The sequence below is a fragment of the Thalassophryne amazonica genome, chromosome 11 (assembly GCF_902500255.1).
Source record: "Thalassophryne amazonica chromosome 11, fThaAma1.1, whole genome shotgun sequence".
Lineage (NCBI taxonomy): Eukaryota > Metazoa > Chordata > Actinopteri > Batrachoidiformes > Batrachoididae > Thalassophryne > Thalassophryne amazonica.
The window spans coordinates 3958245-3981747 of NC_047113.1; the positions used below are offsets into that span (position 1 = coordinate 3958245).

General features: G+C 40.7%; 1 protein-coding gene across 1 annotated transcript in view; it reads right to left on the minus strand.

Moving 5' to 3' along the window:
- Positions 1-23503, minus strand: part of gabra4 (gamma-aminobutyric acid type A receptor subunit alpha4) — a 132567-nt gene that overhangs the window by 67168 nt on the left and 41896 nt on the right. The window contains 1 exon segment of the mRNA XM_034181902.1: positions 22630-22782. Coding sequence (XP_034037793.1) covers positions 22630-22782 — 153 coding nt within the window.

Below are 23503 nucleotides of genomic sequence, written 5' to 3' on the forward strand. Positions count from 1 at the left end.
AGGGAGCTGGAGTGTCATTTGTTGTGTGGACAAATAACATTGGGATCTGCTTACTACATTGACGCTGGCTCACAAATCCGGCAACTTGCTTCCGACAAATTGTTTGCTGTTGTGATGCTCTTCTTGTTGTGGCTGGCGTGCCTGGCTGGCTTTTGTTTGTCTTCTGTTTCTGTCTTTTGGTTTTCCTTCCAGGTGGTGCGCATTTGGGACTGAGTGGCTGTGTGGCTGAGTTACCAGGACCTCACCCTGATCACCTGAGGCTCGTCAGGACTCACAGCTGTGGTGCATCTACACGGATTGGAGCATGGTGGCATTTAAGTCTGGAGTACACAGTGTGTATTTGCCAGAGACTCGACCTTGTGACCAGACGGGTGAGATCGTCGTCTCGAGAGCCATCTCATTATCAGTGGATGCAGAGAACGTCCAGGTTTGATGCATGGTCTGTGAAAGAGGAGGGGGTGAGGTCTCACGCTCGTCAGCACACTTCCTGAGGTACGTTAGGTTTTGTGACTAACATTATTACAGTCAGTAGATGTGGTGTCCCTCACACCTTATTATATTGAGCTGTTATGTTAGTCGTTTAATCAGCTTCCACTGCAGTTGAGTTATGTGAACTGACTGTTCCATGCCTGCAGGGTGGGAAGCTGATTAGTGATTAAGCCAGGAAGTGTTTGCTGTTTATGTACACCTTTGAGTGGTCTCTCTGTGTGTGGAGTGTGGACTCACATAATGATTTCTTCTTTCACAGACTCGGTTTGTCGCGGCCACCTGGGGGGTGTCGGCAGGGTCCTTGGGTCCGAACAGTTTCTGGCTCCGGACCGTTTGTGCTGCTAGGAGCGCACCGTAATCCACCACGCCAGACCGCGCACTCATTTGTTGTCTTTTTTCACATCACTGTTATGTAATTAAATTTAGTTATCCTTTGTACCGTGCTCTGCTTATTTCATACTGGGTCCTTCAAACGCTGGTCGGTTCTCCGGGCTGCGTCCGACACATAACACTTCTGATCTTTACACGGTTGTATACGTTTCTTTTATTTCTGCTTAACACTTTTTTTGGTTTTGAAGTGTATCTACCCTGATTCTTATTTAACTACAGTCCTATTGTGAATTACTAGTGGTTAGCTTTTACTAGCTTTTGCTAGCAGTTAGCTTGTGTTAGCTAGGTCGACCCCCCCACGCCGTTACTTTATTACTGTTTTTACCAGTTAAATACTTCTGTTACTTTTTAAGTGTAACTTTTAGGTAATTAACTTACTCCTGTGTGAACCTTAGAAGTGGTTAGAACATAGAGCTCTAGAGGGAGGGTAACATTAGGATTTTACAGCAGGCCACGGAGCAGGTGATTAGAGACCCTACAAGATTTATGACAAATACGGGTGTGGAATCCATTACCTTAGCGGGAAAATTAGTGCCGAAAATCCACTATGGTGATAGTGCAGTTTATCTACCAGGGAGGGAAATTCAACAAATTGAGACTGTGGCCTGCTTCCATAGACATGTCCATAAAAATCATAGAAGGATATGCTCTGCAAACTTAATACCCATTACTACATTAAATGATGCTGAAATTGAGGATGGCCCATTGGCTGTTCCAGCAATATCAAAGATTTTGTATCTGCTACCTACAACTTACATGTCTCAAACCTAAACCTACTTCCAGGCATCTTATATATGCTGCTCTGGAACCACCCCTAAACCAAAACAGTCCAACCGTCAACCCCACAGAGGTCCTTAGTCTGGGTCTCATTAACATAAGATCACTATCCTCAAAATCATTGTTGATTAGTTGATTAGAATTATGGATCATCACTTAGATATGATTGGGTTATGTGAAACCTGGCTTAAACCTAGAGCTGTCCTTTCCTTAAATGAGGCCTGCCCACCGGCATACACATTTAGTCAAGTCCCTCATGATGCGAAGCAAGGTGAGGGTGTTGCTCTTATTTATAAATCTAGGTTTAGTTTATTAGCTGTTAGGGGTCACAAATATAACTCATCTGAGCATCTGATTCTCTGCTCTTCCCAGTATTGCCAAGGTCAGAAGAATAAAAATCAGCCGAATTACTTTGTTACTGTATATAGGCCCCCTGGCCCATACTCTGAATTCTTACATGAATTTGGTGTGTTCATCTCTAACTTGTCAACAAGTGCAGATAATGTTCTGATTATTGGTGACTTTAATATTCATATAAATAAGTCTTCTGATCCCTTCTGTAAATCCATCCATCCATCCATCCATTTTCCTCCGCTTCACCCGGAGTCCAGTTGCGGGGGCAGCAGCTCAAGCAAAGCCGCTCAGACCTCCCGATCCACACACACCTCCCCCAGCTCCTCCGGGGGAACTGCGAGGCGTTCCCAAGCCAGCCAAGAGACGTAGTCCCTACAGCATGTCCTGGGTCTTCCCTGGGGCCTCCTCCCGATGGGATGTGCCTGGAACACCTCTCCAGCGAGGCGCCCAGGTGGCATCTGGAAAAGATGCCAGAGCCACCTCAGCTGGCTCATTTCAACGTGGAGGAGCAGCGGCTCAACTCCGAGCTCCTCCCGAGTAACCGAGTTAATCACTCTATCTCTAAGGGATATTCTGAAAATCATTTATGGAAATTGTGGATGCATTAGGATTTCAGCAATGCATTCAGGACTTGACGCACATTAGTGGAAATACCCTTGATTTGGTTCTTGCACGTGGTATTACTGTCACGAATATTGACATCATGCCTCTTGCTTCGGTGGTCTCTGAGAATAAGAATAAAAAACAACTGCTCCTACATCAGAAACAGCCCCGCTTTGACTCATTAACAAGAAACGAGTCAGACACGGTACTTTCCCGTCAAAGCAAAAGAAGAGTACAAAAAAAGTTTTTGCCAGTGCTGTTGATAAAAATGCATCATGCATTACTGGCCAAAGGACCCCTCAAATTTACCAAAGCACCAAAATGACAGATATATTTGAAGAACAGCAAGTTCATGTTAAAGTGCTATTGCGTTACCATAGCTTGTAGTACCGCCCTGACTCTTCTGTGTGCTGAAGTCAAACTATGTTTTGGGTTTAAAGAAACTGAAGAAAGATTTCTTCAAACTTGAAGAAATCTTGCAGCCCAACATCTGTACAGTGTTTGAAGCTTGTGTTCACTGAGCCGGACCATGCTGTCATGAACCAGTGCTTCGTACCACCTCGACAGATGTGACACAACATTACCGTTGGCAGTAAAAAAATGCAAGTCAGTGACCGGAAAAAAGTCACAGAGCAGTGTCAGATATGATGAGATTTAACTGTATCTCATTTAAATGTTATTTTGGTGTCCCAGGCTTTGTTAAAAGCTTCATTACTTGAAGTGTCACACTGACATCTTCTTCTGGCTGCTCCATTAAGCTGGTGTACATTGTGAGACTTCAGCAGCCTTATAAATTCACTGCAAGCCGACTGTGCAACACGGATTTATTTAACTTATGTAAAACTTCAAATTTGATGCGTGCAGACTGTATGACTTAACACATAGTCATGAGATGAAACACCGTCACTTCAGCCTGACAACCAAGACAACTAAAGAAGTATTTGCCAACATGTCACACAAACTCTGTCACAATGGAGATAATAAAGCTTAATTATATTACAGCCGATTGGACAGACTATATGTTTCTGGTGATGGTGTTTAAAAACACATTCCATGTGGGGGGTTAGGGTTAGGGCAGTTAGACTGTGTGTTTGATTTCAAGCTGCATTTCAAGGTCTGGGTTGTGGAATTTCAAATGTTGTCTGATGTACATCGGAGGTGGTCTTTGGTCCTGTCATAGTGCCATGTGAGACCACTGTATATGGGCATTATACTGTTTATGCAAGTACGTTACAGGGCTATTCCACAGGGCGCTGTTCTGCTACAATTTCCCATGATCCAAAAAAGTGCAAAAACAGGTCGAAATGGCTTAGTCTGGCTTGCCTCCTAACAGAGTGGCTTAAAAAGTGCAGACCTGACCACCCACTAGAAAATGAAAGAAAGGAACTGCAACATCAGCCAGACCTAATAAAAATCACAACAAATGCTGATTTTGCTTCAAATTTTTACCCCGATGGAGCATGATCAAACAGGTTTCAAGTCATAATCACTTCAAATACTCCGCTTAGAGAACTTTGAACATGACTGAAGCCGTTATGACTAGGGTTGGGTATCAAGAACCGGTTCTTTTCGAGTATCGTTAAGAAATGATTCGATCCACCGATATCAATAGTCTTTTTGCTTAACGATTCCCTTATCGGTCCTTCAGAACAGCCGCTTTATTTAGGGTGGTTGTCAGGAAAATGATCATTCCTCTACGATGATTACAGACCCTGTAGCGACTCTGTAATCAACCGTTTCTGCAGCGCGACACTACTTTGAAGCGTGAACCAGTGAAGCAATGCTTCAATCCACTAGCTCGTTGGTTCTTTGATTCGCTGCTCTTCAGAAATGGCAAGTCCGCTTCTTAACCCCTCTCAAAGCCATTAAAATATCATGAGTCAGTTTTGTGTGTATTAAAGTCACTAACTGGGACTCTTGTCTTGTAGTCAAGAAACGAGAATCGTCCTTCGTTCTGTTGGCACAGCTCCAAACGTTGTGTGGCTCTCTGAGTCTGGTCGGAATTAATAGCTTCAAAATGAATCGCTGCTTTAAATAAAATAACACCTCTTACAAACGTTGTAATACAGACAAGAAACTACAATCGACTAAAATGTATTTTCCTCCCAAAATGAGAGATCCTGCATTCTTTATAAATTACATCCTGATGTGCAGCACAGCAAGCTGAAAGAGCTCAACTCAGAGGTATGGAAAGACATTCATGCCAATAATGTCTGAAAGGAAATGCTTTTGACAAAAACTACAGATTTTCTTTATTTCTATTTTTGTCCAGAGTTTAAGGATCCAGTGACCAATTTCACATTTATTTACTTTAAGACTAAATAAAATGTTGTTCAATTTCAATTCAATTTCAATTTAACTGGCTTATAAAGCACCAAATCACAACAAAAGCCCTCTCAAGGTGCCTCACATATAACAGTTCAACATAAAAAAATGACCCAGCAGCCCCTGCCCACTTACAGTGAAACTGGTTTATCAGAAGCCGACACTGTAATCTGATGTGGCTGCGTCCAAATCAATACTAAAAGTTATCAGTTATCTGTAATAAAGGTAATTTTTTTTTAGCAGTTTATTGGTTTAGCGTCATAAAAGATAACTTTTCAGTTATCGGATTAATGGTTATCAAAGCTAACTTTTTGGTTAGCTATGCCCACCACTGAATATTCGTAATTTCTTCAAAAGTATTATCAACGTTCTGTTTTGGCGGCATTCATCCTTGAAAATACTTAACCTGTTATGCTTATCAAAGTTGAATAAAACCCCAAAATGCAGGCAGTGTTGCGGCAAGAGGTAGGTACAGACACTCAGGTAATTTATTGTCTCAAATAATAACCAATAATCCAAACACTGACAAAAAATGAAGCATGGGAGAAGGGTCCAAAATAACACACAAAACAGAGTCATAAGAAATGAATCAAAATAGTTGAAATCACACAGAAGCACGAGATGGAAACAGGTGATCTCTGAATACTCCCAGTCAGCATGAAGTAATGTGAAACAACTGGCAAACAATCAGGGACAGAGGTGTGGCTTAAAAGCAAAACCAACTGATGAGCAAATGAACAACAAGTGTGTGACAAGGTCAAAAGTCAAGTGACAACAAAAAGGTGGCTAAAACAAAATAGACATCTAAAGAAGTAGAAACAACAGATAACCAGTGGTGGGCACAGTTTCGCTAATCCACTAACCACTAATCATAGAAGCTAACATTTTTGTGGATTAGCTTTTCAGCTAACTTCGAAAACCATCAGCGGACCAATTAACTTCAGATAAATTTTGTTCTGATAAGTTTTAGACCGCTAACATTTTTTTTACATTGTTAGTAACAGTGAAAAACATGTATAAACCCTGTTGGCTCCCGTCTGCATTTTGCAGCAGTGAGGCAGTTAAGAGGAATTGAGCTCAACTCTACCCCAGCAGAAGGGTTCTGGCTGCCAGACTGCTACAAAAAAATAAATAAATAAATAACAGTCATTACCCTTTACAGCATACAGTGGTCCAGCCGTGGGACATCTGTGTGTATTAATGTTCAAAATTTCAAAATTAGTGCATTATTTTAAAATTAAAAGATATGTGTTATATTTTCACTTTGTACAAATGACAGACTTGACGTTAATGTAGTTTTCCGGTTTAATTTGATTTATATATCAAAACCATAAGTCAAACCTGCTATCCTTTTGAGGACTTCGGACTCCTGGCTGAACCGCTGTATCCTGTGAATGGAAATGACTCTTTGTTACAGCAGTGGGCAGGACACACAAAGACTGAAGCACTGGCTCGTTGGTTGTGTTGGGTTTGTTTCTAATCAGAAGCACTGGCGTTGTTTAAACTCAAAACCGGCCTGTCAGTACCTGAGTGTACCAGAGACAATACTGAAAGTTATTGGTTATTGGTTATAGGTTAACTGTAGCTTCTGCTAAACTTTTTAGTGGTTTATCGGTTTAGCATTATAAAATCTAACTTTTCAACTAAACACAAACAACCTCTAGGGGTAAGTGGAAATAAAACATAAATGATATCACAATACACCACAGAGGAAGTAACAGAACCAAAATATAAATCTAAGTACAAGATACAATAACCCAACACGCAAAAGTGTATAAACAGCAACAGAAAAAATTGACATGAAGACTAACTCGAAAACAAGCAAACAATAATCACACTACAAAAAGAACTGAACAATAACCAAATAGCCACGTAAGCCTATAAGTTCTTCTGGGTTGTCTGGGTGTCTTGGTGGCTTTCTTCACTCTTCTACTTCTTGCACAATCACTCAGTTTTTGAGAACTGTCTACTACATGTAGATTTACAATAAAGTGCCATATTGTTTGTATTTCTTTGTAATTAATGTAAATAAAGTCTGAAACATATTCAGTGGCAGCTTCACCATCAGAGAGCCTCGTCCACAACCACCACAAAAGACTCCAAGCTGTCAGTGATGTTAAAGGGGCAATACACAGTATTAAGAACAGGAGGATGTAAACTTTGGATCAGGGTCATTTGGGTAGTTTGTGTTGTCATTATCATTTAAAAAGAGGAAACACAGTTGTTTGACAATAAATCGCTTCATCCAACCATGAACCATGGGTGAAAAAAAGTTTTTGTGTTGTCATTCATATTCTCTGAAAAATGGACAAAAAGCAAAAATTCTGCCAGGGTATGTAAACTTTTGAGTACAACTGTAAATAAAATCTGTACATAATGAAGCCTCTATCTGTGGACAGAAATAGAAATAAACAAAATCTGTAGTTTTTGTCAAAAGCATTTCCTTTCAGACATTAATGGCACAAATGTAACTCCATAGCCTCTGAGCTGAGCTCTTGCAGCCAGATGTGCTGCACGTCAGAACGAAGGGCGTCTTATTTTGGGAGAAAAAAAACCAGTTTAGGTCGGTTGTAGTTTGTTGTCTGTACAACGTTTGGAAAGAGGCGTCATTTGATTTAAAACGGCGATTTGCTTTGAAGTTATTAATGCTGACCAAACTCAATCCAACGTCAGTGTTTGGAGCTGCACACTTAGTCCCACAAAATAGGACGGAAGGACGAGTCTCGTTTTTTGCCCGCAACAAGACAATAATCCCAATTAGTGACTTTAATCCACACAAAAGTGACTTACGATTGACATCTCTAAATGGCTTTGAGAGGGCTTAATGAAGAAACTGTGATCCTGCCATTTCTGGAAAAAAAAAAAAGCAAAGCAGAGAACCAACAAAGCAGCGAGTCAAAGCACTGTTTCGTTGGTTAAAGCTTCAAGCAGACCCACAATCGACGTAAAGATTCTCAATAAACACCCTCAAAAATAATGGCTGCTCCAGCATAATGTCAATTTATGGACATCATTTTATGTCAATTTATGGACCAATAAGGGAATCGTTGAGCAAAAAGGCTGTTGATGTCAGTGGATCGAATTTCACACATAGTGCAAAGTTTGGTCAAATACGGTGAAACAGAGCGAAACAGTTTGAATTAGCGTACCACGAAACATCACGCTGACGGGCAGGCATGCACGATCCCGGTGCAAGAGTTTGTGCACGCAACAGTGTCTTTTGAGCAGGAACAGTGCGAGGTGCACCACACTGTGCCGCTTATGTGGAATAAATAAAAAAAATAAAACCCAGCTGGTACCTGTGGGACCACATCGTGCCGCTTATGTGGAATAAATAAAAAAATAAAACCCAGCATCGTGCCGCCAATAGAGCGCTTCGCTCTCAGACTGCAGGCTTACTTGTAGTTCCTAGGGTTTGTAAGAGTAGAATGGGAGGCAGAGCCTTCAGCTTTCAGGCTCCTCTCCTGTGGAACCAGCTCCCAATTCAGATCAGGGAGACAGACACCCTCTCTACTTTTAAGATTAGGCTTAAAACTTTCCTTTTTGCTAAAGCTTATAGTTAGGGCTGGATCAGGTGACCCTGAACCATCCCTTAGTTATGCTGCTATAGACTTAGACTGCTGGGGGGTTCCCATGATGCACTGAGTGTTTCTTTCTCTTTTTGCTCTGTATGCACCACTCTGCATTTAATCATTAGTGATTGATCTCTGCTCCCCTCCACAGCATGTCTTTTTCCTGGTTCTCTCCCTCAGCCCCAACCAGTCCCAGCAGAAGACTACCCCTCCCTGAGCCTGGTTCTGCTGGAGGTTTCTTCCTGTTAAAAGGGAGTTTTTCCTTCCCACTGTAGCCAAGTGCTTGCTCACAGGGGGTCGTTTTGACCGTTGGGGTTTTGCATAATTATTGTATGGCCTTGCCTTACAATATAAAGCGCCTTGGGGCAACTGTTTGTTGTGATTTGGCGCTATATAAAAAAATTGATTGATTGATTGATTATGTGGAATAAAAAAAAAACAAAAAACCCAGCTGGTACCTGTGGGACCACATCGTGCCACTTATGTGGAGTAAATAAAAAAATAAAACCCAGCTGGTACCTGTGGGACCACATCGTGCCACTTATGTGGAGTAAATAAAAAAAATAAAACCCAGCTGGTACCTGTGGGACCACATCGTGCCGCTTATGTGGAATAAATAAAAAAAATAAAACCCAGCTGGTACCTGTGGGACCACATCGTGCCACTTATGTGGAGTAAATAAAAAAATAAACCCAGCTGGTACCTGTGGGACCACATCGTGCCACTTATGTGGAGTAAATAAAAAAAATAAAACCCAGCTGGTACCTGTGGGACCACATCGTGCCGCTTATGTGGAATAAATAAAAAAATAAAACCCAGCTGGTACCTGTGGGACCACATCATGCCGCTTATGTGGAATAAATAAAAAAATAAAACCCAGCTGGTACCTGTGGGACCACATCATGCCGCTTATGTGGAGTAAATAAAAAAATAAAACCCAGCTGGTACCTGTGGGACCACATCGTGCCACTTATGTGGAGTAAATAAAAAAATAAAACCCAGCTGGTACCTGTGGGACCACATCGTGCCACTTATGTGGAGTAAATAAAAAAAATAAAACCCAGCTGGTACCTGTGGGACCACATCGTGCCGCTTATGTGGAATAAATAAAAAAATAAAACCCAGCTGGTACCTGTGGGACCACATCATGCCGCTTATGTGGAGTAAATAAAAAAATAAAACCCAGCTGGTACCTGTGGGACCACATCATGCCGCTTATGTGGAGTAAATAAAAAAAAATAAAACCCAGCTGGTACCTGTGGGACCACATCATGCCACTTATGTGGAGTAAATAAAAAAATAAAACCCAGCTGGTACCTGTGGGACCACATCATGCCGCTTATGTGGAGTAAATAAAAAAATAAAACCCAGCTGGTACCTGTGGGACCACATCATGCCGCTTATGTGGAATAAATAAAAAAAATAAAACCCAGCTGGTACCTGTGGGACCACATCATGCCACTTATGTGGAGTAAATAAAAAAATAAAACCCAGCTGGTACCTGTGGGACCACATCATGCCACTTATGTGGAGTAAATAAAAAAATAAAACCCAGCTGGTACCTGTGGGACCACATCATGCCGCTTATGTGGAGTAAATAAAAAAAAAATGAAACCCAGCTGGTACCTGTGGGACCACATCGTGCCGCTTATGTGGAATAAAAAAAAAAAACCCAGCTGGTACCCGTGGGACCACATCGTGCCGCTTATGTGGAATAAATAAAAAAAATAAAACCCAGCTGGTACCTGTGGGACCACATCGTGCCGCTTATGTGGAATAAAAAAACAAAAAACAAAAAACCAGCTGGTACCTGTGGGACCACATCGTGCCGCTTATGTGGAATAAAAAAAAAAAAAAAAAAAACCCAGCTGGTACCTGTAGGACCACATCGTGCTGCTTATGTGGAATAAATAAAAAAAATAAAACCCAGCTGGTACCTGTGGGACCACATCGTGCCGCTTATGTGGAATAAAAAAACAAAAAAACAAAAACCAGCTGGTACCTGTGGGACCACATCGTGCCGCTTATGTGGAATAAAAAATTTAAAAAAAAACCAGCTGGTACCTGTGGGACCACATCGTGCCGCTTATGTGGAATAAAAAAAAAAAAAAATGAAACCCAGCTGGTACCTGTGGGACCACATCATGCCGCTTATGTGGAATAAATAAAAAAAATAAAACCCAGCTGGTACCTGTGGGACCACATCGTGCCGCTTATGTGGAATAAAAAAAAAAAAACCCAGCTGGTACCTGTGGGACCACATCGTGCCGCTTATGTGGAATAAATAAAAAAAATAAAACCCAGCTGGTACCTGTGGGACCACATCGTGCCGCTTATGTGGAATAAAAAAACAAAAAAACAAAAACCAGCTGGTACCTGTGGGACCACATCGTGCCGCTTATGTGGAATAAAAAAAAAATTAAAAAAAACCCAGCTGGTACCTGTAGGACCACATCGTGCTGCTTATGTGGAATAAATAAAAAAAATAAAACCCAGCTGGTACCTGTGGGACCACATCGTGCCGCTTATGTGGAATAAAAAAACAAAAAAACAAAAACCAGCTGGTACCTGTGGGACCACATCGTGCCGCTTATGTTGAATAAATAAAAAAAATAAAACCCAGCTGTTACCTGCGGGACCACATCGTGCCGCTTATGTGGAATAAATAAAATTTAAAAAAACCAGCTGGTACCTGTGGGACCACATCGTGCTGCTTATGTGGAATAAAAAAAAACAAAAAAAAAACAGCTGGTACCTGTGGGACCACATCGTGCCGCTTATGTGGAATAAATACACAATAAAAACCAGATGTTACCTGTGGGACCACATCGTGCCGCTTACGTGGAATAAATAAAAAAAATAAAACAGGTGGTACCTGTGGGACCACATCGTGCCGCTTATGTGGAATAAATACACAATAAAAACCAGATGTTACCTGTGGGACCACATTGTGCCGCTTATGTGGAATAAATAAAAAAAATAAAACCCAGCTGTTACCTGCGGGACCACATCGTGCCGCTTATGTGGAATAAATAAAAAAAATAAAACCCAGCTGTTACCTGTGGGACCACATCGTGCCGCTTATGTGGAATAAAAAAAAAAAATAAAACCCAGCTGTTACCTGTGGGACCACATCGTGCCGCTTATGTGGAATAAAAAAAAAAAAAAAAAACCCAGCTGTTACCTGTGGGACCACATCGTGCCACTTATGTGGAATAAATAAAAAAAATAAAAACCAGCTGTTACCTGTGGGACCACATCGTGCCGCTTATGTGGAATAAATAAAAAAAATAAAAACCAGCTGTTACCTGTGGGACCACATCGTGCCGCTTATGTGGAATAAAAAAAAAATAAAACCCAGCTGTTACCTGTGGGACCACATCGTGCCGCTTATGTGGAATAAATAAAAAAAATAAAACCCAGCTGTTACCTGTGGGACCACATCGTGCCGCTTATGTGGAATAAAAAAAAAAAATATAAAACCCAGCTGTTACCTGCGGGACCACATTGTGCCGCTTATGTGGAATAAATAAAAAAAATAAAACCCAGCTGTTACCTGCGGGACCACATCGTGCCGCTTATGTGGAATAAAAAAAATAAAAAAAAACCCAGCTGTTACCTGTGGGACCACATCATGCCGCTTATGTGGAATAAAAAAAAAAAAAAAAAACCCAGCTGTTACCTGTGGGACCACATTGTGCCGCTTATGTGGAATAAAAAAAAAAAATAAAACCCAGCTGTTACCTGTGGGACCACATCGTGCCACTTATGTGGAATAAAAATAAAAAATAAAACCCAGCTGTTACCTGTGGGACCACATCGTGCTGCTTATGTGGAATAAATACAAAATAAAAACCAGCTGTTACCTGTGGGACCACATCGTGCCGCTTATGTGGAATAAAAAAAAATAAATAAAACCCAGCTGTTACCTGCGGGACCACATTGTGCCGCTTATGTGGAATAAATAAAAAAAATAAAACCCAGCTGTTACCTGCGGGACCACATCGTGCCGCTTATGTGGAATAAAAAAAATAAAAAAAAACCCAGCTGTTACCTGTGGGACCACATCGTGCCGCTTATGTGGAATAAAAAAAAAAAAATAAAACCCAGCTGTTACCTGTGGGACCACATCGTGCCGCTTATGTGGAATAAAAAAAATAAAAAAAAACCCAGCTGTTACCTGTGGGACCACATCGTGCTGCTTATGTGGAATAAATACAAAATAAAAACCAGCTGTTACCTGTGGGACCACATCGTGCCGCTTATGTGGAATAAAAAATAAATAAATAAAACCCAGCTGTTACCTGCGGGACCACATTGTGCCGCTTATGTGGAATAAATAAAAAAATAAAACCCAGCTGTTACCTGCGGGACCACATCGTGCCGCTTATGTGGAATAAAAAAAAAAAAAAAAACCCAGCTGTTACCTGTGGGACCACATCGTGCCGCTTATGTGGAATAAAAAAAAAAAATAAAACCCAGCTGTTACCTGTGGGACCACATCGTGCCGCTTATGTGGAATAAAAAAAAAAAAAAAAAACCCAGCTGTTACCTGTGGGACCACATCGTGCCGCTTATGTGGAATAAATAAAAAAAATAAAACCCAGCTGTTACCTGCGGGACCACATCGTGCCGCTTATGTGGAATAAAAAAAAAAAAAAAACCCAGCTGTTACCTGTGGGACCACATCGTGCCGCTTATGTGGAATAAATAAAAAAAATAAAACCCAGCTGTTACCTGCGGGACCACATTGTGCCGCTTATGTGGAATAAATAAAAAAAATAAAACCCAGCTGTTACCTGCGGGACCACATCGTGCCGCTTAGGTGGAATAAAAAAAAAAAAAAAACCCAGCTGTTACCTGTGGGACCACATCGTGCCGCTTATGTGGAATAAATAAAAAAAATAAAACCCAGCTGTTACCTGCGGGACCGCATCGTGCCGCTTATGTGGAATAAAAAAATAAAAAAAAAACCCAGCTGTTACCTGTGGGACCACATCGTGCCGCTTATGTGGAATAAATAAAAAAAATAAAACCCAGCTGTTACCTGTGGGACCACATCGTGCTGCTTATGTGGAATAAATACAAAATAAAAACCAGCTGTTACCTGTGGGTGACATGACGGTCAGATCACCCGCTGTGTGTTCTGATCTGACAGTCCATTTCAACCTGGCAGACTTGTAGCCACAGTGATATATGTTTTTATTTATGTCCACATAAGTACAGCAATCAGACACATGCGCCACACATTGGACAGTTGTTAGTCCAGGTCTGTCTGAACACAGTTGGTGTTGTCCAGCTGGAATATCCAGAACAACAGATCCCCACAGCTGCTTCTGTTGGAAGCCACGCCTCCTGTCAGTGGAGCGCACACATGCACGTGTCAGTGTGTGTGTTTGCAAAGACACAGTTGTGTGGAACTTAGACAAATTCACTGCGAGTACAACAGTGATGGTCTGCAGTCTGTTGTTGTGCCAACAGTAAGAGTACCACTGGCCGCACATTTTCTAAGTGCCATGTGAGCGGTGTTAGATTTTCGTGTATGTCACCTGGAATTTGGCCAACACCTGCCACGAGAGGGTGTGATGGGTTCACACAGCGCACACTCTGTCTTTCCACCGCTGGTGTGCACAAATAGTTGTAGCAACAGGTGTACGAGGTGTTAGAGGCAGGTACGATTCTACACGTTTTGCATACAATTCCTGCTTTGTGTGCACTTCAACCAAATCAATCAATCAATCAATCAATCAATTTTTTTTATATAGCGCCAAATCACAACAAACAGTTGCCCCAAGGCGCTTTATATTGTAAGGCAAGGCCATACAATAATTATGTAAAACCCCAACGGTCAAAACGACCCCCTGTGAGCAAGCACTTGGCTACAGTGGGAAGGAAAAACTCCCTTTTAACAGGAAGAAACCTCCAGCAGAACCAGGCTCAGGGAGGGGCAGTCTTCTGCTGGGACTGGTTGGGGCTGAGGGAGAGAACCAGGAAAAAGACATGCTGTGGAGGGGAGCAGAGATCGATCACTAATGATTAAATGCAGAGTGGTGCATACAGAGCAAAAAGAAAAAGAAACAGTGCATCATGGGAACCCCCCAGCAGTCTACGTCTATAGCAGCATAACTAAGGGATGGTTCAGGGTTACCTGATCCAGCCCTAACTATAAGCTTTAGCAAAAAGGAAAGTTTTAAGCCTAATCTTAAAAGTAGAGAGGGTGTCTGTCTCCCTGATCTGAATTGGGAGCTGGTTCCACAGGAGAGGAGCCTGAAAGCTGAAGGCTCTGCCTCCCATTCTACTCTTACAAACCCTAGGAACTACAAGTAAGCCTGCAGTCTGAGAGCGAAGCGCTCTATTGGGGTAATATGGTACTACGAGGTCCCTAAGATAAGATGGGACCTGATTATTCAAAACCTTATAAGTAAGAAGAAGAATTTTAAATTCTATTCTAGAATTAACAGGAAGCCAATGAAGAGAGGCCAATATGGGTGAGATATGCTCTCTCCTTCTAGTCCCCGTCAGTACTCTAGCTGCAGCATTTTGAATTAACTGAAGGCTTTTTAGGGAACTTTTAGGACAACCTGATAATAATGAATTACAATAGTCCAGCCTAGAGGAAATAAATGCATGAATTAGTTTTTCAGCATCACTCTGAGACAAGACCTTTCTGATTTTAGAGATATTGCGTAAATGCAAAAAGCAGTCCTACATATTTGTTTAATATGCACTTTGAATGACATATCCTGATCAAAAATGACTCCAAGATTTCTCACAGTATTACTAGAGGTCAGGGTAATGCCATCCAGAGTAAGGATCTGGTTAGACACCATGTTTCTAAGATTTGTGGGGCCAAGTACAATAACTTCAGTTTTATCTGAGTTTAAAAGCAGGAAATTAGAGGTCATCCATGTCTTTATGTCTGTAAGACAATCCTGCAGTTTAGCTAATTGGTGTGTGTCCTCTGGCTTCATGGATAGATAAAGCTGGGTATCATCTGCGTAACAATGAAAATTTAAGCAATACCGTCTAATAATACTGCCTAAGGGAAGCATGTATAAAGTGAATAAAATTGGTCCTAGCACAGAACCTTGTGGAACTCCATAATTAACTTTAGTCTGTGAAGAAGATTCCCCATTTACATGAACAAATTGTAATCTATTAGACAAATATGATTCAAACCACCGCAGCGCAGTGCCTTTAATACCTATGGCATGCTCTAATCTCTGTAATAAAATTTTATGGTCAACAGTATCAAAAGCAGCACTGAGATCTAACAGAACAAGCACAGAGATGAGTCCACTGTCCGAGGCCATAAGAAGATCATTTGTAACCTTCACTAATGCTGTTTCTGTACTATGATGAATTCTAAAACCTGACTGAAACTCTTCAAATAGACCATTCCTCTGCAGATGATCAGTTAGCTGTTTTACAACTACCCTTTCAAGAATTTTTGAGAGAAAAGGAAGGTTGGAGATTGGCCTATAATTAGCTAAGATAGCTGGGTCAAGTGATGGCTTTTTAAGTAATGGTTTAATTACTGCCACCTTAAAAGCCTGTGGTACATAGCCAACTAACAAAGATAGATTGATCATATTTAAGATCGAAGCATTAAATAATGGTAGGGCTTCCTTGAGCAGCCTGGTAGGAATGGGGTCTAATAAACATGTTGATGGTTTGGATGAAGTAACTAATGAGAATAACTCAGACAGAACAATCGGAGAGAAAGAGTCTAACCAAATACCGGCATCACTGAAAGCAGCCAAAGATAACGATACGTCTTTGGGATGGTTATGAGTAATTTTTTCTCTAATAGTTAAAATTTTGTTAGCAAAGAAAGTCATGAAGTCATTACTAGTTAAAGTTAATGGAATACTCAGCTCAATAGAGCTCTGACTCTTTGTCAGCCTGGCTACAGTGCTGAAAAGAAACCTGGGGTTGTTCTTATTTTCTTCAATTAGTGATGAGTAGAAAGATGTCCTAGCTTTACGAAGGGCTTTTTTATAGAGCAACAGACTCTTTTTCCAGGCTAAGTGAAGATCTTCTAAATTAGTGAGACGCCATTTCCTCTCCAACTTACGGGTTATCTGCTTTAAGCTACGAGTTTGTGAGTTATACCACGGAGTCAGACACTTCTGATTTAAAGCTCTCTTTTTCAGAGGAGCTACAGCATCCAAAGTTGTCTTCAATGAGGATGTAAAACTATTGACGAGATACTCTATCTCCCTTACAGAGTTTAGGTAGCTACTCTGCACTGTGTTGGTATATGGCATTAGAGAACATAAAGAAGGAATCATATCCTTAAACCTAGTTACAGCGCTTTCTGAAAGACTTCTAGTGTAATGAAACTTATTCCCCACTGCTGGGTAGTCCATCAGAGTAAATGTAAATGTTATTAAGAAATGATCAGACAGAAGGGAGTTATCAGGGAATACTGTTAAGTCTTCTATTTCCATACCATAAGTCAGAACAAGATCTAAGATATGATTAAAGTGGTGGGTGGACTCATTTACTTTTTGAGCAAAGCCAATAGAGTCTAATAATAGATTAAATGCAGTGTTGAGGCTGTCATTCTCAGCATCTGTGTGGATGTTAAAATCGCCCACTATAATTATCTTATCTGAGCTAAGCACTAAGTCAGACAAAGGTCTGAAAATTCACAGAGAAACTCACAGTAACGACCAGGTGGACGATAGATAATAACAAATAAAACTGGTTTTTGGGACTTCCAATTTGGATGGACAAGACTAAGAGACAAGCTTTCAAATGAATTAAAGCTCTGTCTGGGTTTTGGATTAATTAATAAGCTGGAATGGAAGATTGCTGCTAATCCTCCACCCCGGCCCGTGCTACGAGCATTCTGACAGTTAGTGTGACTCGGGGGTGTTGACTCATTTAAACTAACATATTCATCCTGCTGTAACCAGGTTTCTGTTAGGCAGAATAAATCAATATGTTGATCAATTATTATATCATTTACCAACAGGGACTTAGAAGAGAGAGACCTAATGTTTAATAGACCACATTTAACTGTTTTAGTCTGTGGTGCAGTTGAAGGTGCTATATTATTTTTTCTTTTTGAATTTTTATGCTTAAATAGATTTTTGCTGGTTATTGGTAGTCTGGGAGCAGGCACCGTCTCTACGGGGATGGGGTAATGAGGGGATGGCAGGGGGAGAGAAGCTGCAGAGAGGTGTGTAAGACTACAACTCTGCTTCCTGGTCCCAACCCTGGATAGTCACGGTTTGGAGGATTTAAGAAAATTGGCCAGATTTCTAGAAATGAGAGCTGCTCCATCCAAAGTGGGATGGCTGCCGTCTCTCCTAACAAGACCAGGTTTTCCCCAGAAGCTTTGCCAATTATCTATGAAGCCCACCTCATTTTTTGGACACCACTCAGACAGCCAGCAATTCAAGGAGAACATGCGGCTAAACATGTCACTCCCGGTCTGATTGGGGAGGGGCCCAGAGAAAACTACAGAGTCCGACATTGTTTTTGCAAAGTTACACACCGATTCAATGTTAATTTTAGTGACCTCCGATTGGCGTAACCGGGTGTCATTACTGCCGACGTGAATTACAATCTTACCAAATTTACGCTTAGCCTTAGCCAGCAGTTTCAAATTTCCTTCAATGTCGCCTGCTCTGGCCCCCGGAAGACAATTGACTATGGTTGCTGGTGTCGCTAACTTCACATTTCTCAAAACAGAGTCGCCAATAACCAGAGTTTGATCCTCGGCGGGTGTATCGTCGAGTGGGGAAAAACGGTTAAAGATGTGAACGGGTTGGCGGTGTACACGGGGCTTCTGTTTAGGGCTACGCTTCCTCCTCACAGTCACCCAGTCGGCCTGCTTTCCCGGCTGCTCGGGATCTGCCAGGGGGGAACTAACGGCGGCTAAGCTACCTTGGTCCGCACCGACTACAGGGGCCTTGCTAGCTGTAGAATTTTCCACGGTGCGGAGCCGAGTCTCCAATTCGCCCAGCCTGGCCTCCAAAGCTACGAATAAGCTACACTTATTACAAGTACCATTACTGCTAAAGGAGGCCGAGGAATAACTAAACATTTCACACCCAGAGCAGAAAAGTGCGGGAGAGACAGGAGAAGCCGCCATGCTAAATCGGCTAAGAGCTAGTAGCTACGCTAAGCTAGCGGATTCCTAAAAACACGCAAAGCGAATAATGTGTAAATAATTTAGAGGTGATTCAGCAGAAGGAGTGCTTTAGTTAAGGCACGTAAAGATTACACTGGGAAACAAATCGTAATCTAGATAACTAGATCAATCTAACTGCGCAGATCAAACAGCTAACAGATACAGAAAAACACCGCTGTGCTCCGGAACAAGAAGTGATACAATACCGCAGTGAGAGCCAACCACCAGTAGAGTCAAGTAAAAAAGTAAAAAAAAAAAAAATAAAAAATAAAAAGGTAAAAAAGTAAAAAAGTCTTGAAAAAGACTATTAGTTCAAAGTCCAAAGCAGCAGGTAGCAGTCTCTGTGTAAACAGTCCCAACAGAGAGCCAAAATTAACAGATACAGCAAAACACCCAAAACACCCTGGTTAACTGATTCCATCTGCTCAAAGTGATATTAATCAGTAAAATCACCTGGTGGAGTCAGTGGCTGCAAAGAAAACCTGCACCCTCATGGCTCTTTCTGGAACAGGTTGCCTACCCCTGTTCTAGAGGCATTCCAAGGTACAAGTCTGAAACCGAGTCAGAATTGTCTGTTGAACTCCTACCAAAAGCAGGATGTGCTTAAATGAATTTCTATAAATGGAGACACAATCAGAAAAAAATCTGAGGTTATGAGGACCCACTCTGAAACAGCCGAAAGCTAAATGCACCGATTTAAAAAGCAGCGCACCAGAACACAATCACAATGATGGAACACAAACACATACGGTGCTACGTAATCTCATTAATGAGTGCTGGATATTAAAACAGGAGCAAAAGAATACTGGACATCATACTGATTCACCCTCTTAATTAACTCATCAATTCAAAAAAGATCATTTGATATGCAACACTCGACCAAAATATATGAACATTTGAAACAGAGAGCTGTGATGCATCATGCGTAATTGATACAGATCATTCCGTGTGTTAAACACTTGCACACCTCTTCTCCACTCTGAAATATCCCTTTCTTGCTGTTTTTAGGTCATGCAGTGACCATGCACTCTGTGCTATTTGCACACTCTGTCCTCTGGTGCACAATTTACACAGAGCCTCCTCCACACTTTAAACATAGTCTGAAATAGAAACATTGACTGGTGTCAGTCATTAAGATGCATAACAAAACACATCAAAATAAAAACACAATCGCACACTCCAACCTTAGGCTACTTTTACACATAACAATGACAAGTCAGGAAAGCCACAAATGTAAATTTGTGCCAATCTGAACAGAACTTAATGATTCAGGGCAGAGGCGTCCCACTCCCTCACGGACTGATTCCAGAAGAATCACTGGCATTTCATCTGGAATCATTACACATTGTCAATTTGTCATGAATTTTGTCCTGTGCTGCGGCGTGCTGCTGCGTGCTATTATGAATTGTCACGTCATGCCTCAGAACTATAACGAATGTTGTGAATCGGGCGAATTTGGTGTGTATATATATATATGGCCCCGCACACACCCCCCAGTCATTCTACCATCAGCTGCTAAACAGTTCCCATTGTTCCAAATCGCTCCACAACATCCAGATGGATCCACAGCAGGAACAACAGCAAGAGGAACAACAGCAGGAGGACCAACAACAGGAGCACCCTGACAAGCATCAGCAGGAGCATGTGGTGCAGGGCCTGGTCTGAAGCTCGACTTGGCCAACTAGGCACCTCTTTGCTCCTTTGTCATACTACAGGTAGGAAAAGGAACTAAAGAAAAGCAGGGTTTATATCAATTATGAGTATGCATGTGTGAGAAAACAGTGATTCTTAGTGGGGCACAATGATACATGACGCCATGTGAAAGCACGTCAAAATTGTATCCGTTCTTGACCGCTTTCGTGTCCATTTGTGTAATAATGCGTCACAGTATGGACTCCAAGAACCACCAAGAACACACTACGAATGCTGCCACGCTCTATTACGGGTCACCATGAATCACCGTGTATCAACACGCTCAGTTGGTTTTTCAGTTCAGTTTTTATAATGACAAGTTAACATGTTTTGACTTGTCTTGATTATAACAACTTGACTTTAATCAAACTGACATGACCAGAAGTTATCTTTGACCTTTTTGGTCTTTGGCTGTATGGAAACTTGTCAACTTGTCATTACAAAAACAGAATGACACTTAATGACAGCAGTAATAAACATTTATGACATTGACATAATGTTTATGACACATTCATGACTGTGTCATGTGACACAGTGTTATGTCACTATTATCACGGTACCTTCAAGTAAAGTGTTACTGAAAACCTGATAGTTTTCTTGCACAGTGGTGCCGACAACCTTCCATTCCATCATGTCAAATAAACACATTTGATCCAGCTTCAAGAAACAACAGTTCATCACCACGGTGACAGTTAGTGTTGGTGTTATAACAATGAAATAAAGTGGCTTTCTGTAAAAAGTCTGAAATGACGAAGGCCACTACTTCTTATAAAATTGGCAAGGTTCGCATTAGGGTGACGTGTGCAGTTTTTGTGGACTTCAAAAAAGCTTTTGATGTCATTGACCATGCTATACTTCTTCAAAAATTAAACAAATATGGAATCAGAGGGGTTGCTCACAAATGGGTGGCAAGCTATCTAGTCAACAGAAAACAGTTTGTACAGGTAAACGATGTAAGATCTGGATTGTTAAGTGTTACCTGTGGGGTACCACAGGGGTCGGTCCTTGGACCAAAACGTTTTACACTGTATGTCAATGACATTGTTAATGTATCTAAGATGTTACATTGTATTCTGTTGCTGACGATACCACATTTTTATATTCTGGTAAAAATTTACAACATGTGTTGAGAGTAGTCAAAAAAGAATTCATGGGAATAAAAACTTGGCTTGACATTAACAAATTATCGCTTAACTTTGACAAAACTAATTTCATGATATTTAGTAATAGAGAAAAAAGTATGAATACCCCAATTATTATAGATGGTGTAGAAATTAAAAGAGTGACGGAAACAAAATTTCTGGGTGTCATGATTGATGAGACCTTGAGTTGAAAATCACATATTAACTATACAAAGAATAAATTATTAAAAATGATTGCTATACTACACAAAGTAAAAGAGATGTTAGATGAGAAAGGACTATATATATTATACTGTTCTATGATTGTTCCACATCTGTCCTACTGTATTGAAATATGGGGAAATGCCTGCAAAACATTCACACATTCACTTTTCATTTTACAGAAAAGAGCAATAAGGATAATTAGTCGGAGGCATTATAGAGAACACACGAGTCCAATATTCCTGCAGTTACATTTGTTGAAATTTCATGACCTGGTTGATTACACTATTCTCTAGACAATGTTTAAGAAGCTAAATCAAGCAATATATTTAAAAAGGCAGTTAAAATTAGTATGATTCAGAAATATGACCTGATGTTGCAATAATTAAACCACATGTATATTTTTACTGTTTATTTTTCTTTTCCTTTTTTAGATATTCTGATTGTAATGTTAATAATGTGATTATTATTTAATTTGTAAATTAATCTTCTGTAAAAAGGGGTAGACAATATAAGTTTGCTTCTTTCTACCCCCTTTCATTCAGGTGTATTGTTACGTTTGTTATGTTTTCTTTTGGAATGATTTTTGGTTGTGTGGTTGGAATTGAATGAAATGAATGAAATAAACAATAAAAAAACAACAGTTTTAAAACAAAAACACTGATTCTGTTCAAGCATCTGTTTTCAATAGGAGAAAAAGCAGTTTGAAGGTCCATTAAAACTGTTTTTCCTCCTTTTAACGTGTTAAGTCCTACACTTCAGTCTTGTTTAAAAATATTCTGCATGGCTTTACATGTCATTTTGAAATCTTAGAGTCCTTTATATATTCCATAATCTTCACATATGCTTGAAGTGTAGACTTGTGATTACTGATTAAATAAATAAACAGAGAGCCAACAGGCTTTCTGAGATAAAGGTGTGTGCGTGTCGTACATACCAAAGACTGTGCGTGCCGGGACGGATTCTTTATTTATCCAGAAGGACACTTGGGAGAGGATTACTGTCATTATGCAGGGGATATACGTCTGAATCATGAAGTATCCCATTTTACGTTTCAAGTGGAAGTAAACCGTCATCACCACATATTCACCTGCAAAATCAACAGAAATAAATTAGCTTGATTAACAAGAAATCCTACTAACACAACTGAGGAATGATGATGCTGATTTTATTTTACCGTCTTTGTACATTCTGCAAATTACTTCCAAATCTCCCAGTCTTGACTCCCCCCCACCCCACCCCACCCCACCCACCCCAATCAAATTTATGCAGCTGAAATGATCCAGATTCTTCAAATTGCAATTGTTTTTTCTCAAAAATGCCAAAACTCCAGATGCTTGCAGTATTTGATTTGAGCATAGTGGTTGTGTTCGTGAGTCCTGGTCAACATACAGCAGGTAAAATACGTACTTAACATGTCACCATTTTTCTCAGTAAATATATTTCTAAAGGTGCTACTGACAAGAAAATTTTCACCTGATGTCAGTAACAAGCCAAGTATTCCATACATACAAAGAAAGCCACCCATGTGTAATCATGTGAAATGACACAGGGAAATGTATTGAACACATGAAGAAAAGGAGGGGCTAATAGGCACAGAAAGACAAGACACCAGCTAAAATCTATCAGTAATTAGAAAGCAATCCTGCCCCTTGTCAGTGTAAATTAATATCAGCTGGTTCAGTCCCAACTGATGGGCTATAAAAAGGTGTCCCATAACTAATGTGTCACACAAGAAACATCTCATGATGGATTAAAACAAAGAGCTCTCTCAAGATCTTTGCAACCATGCAGCTGACAAACCACATACA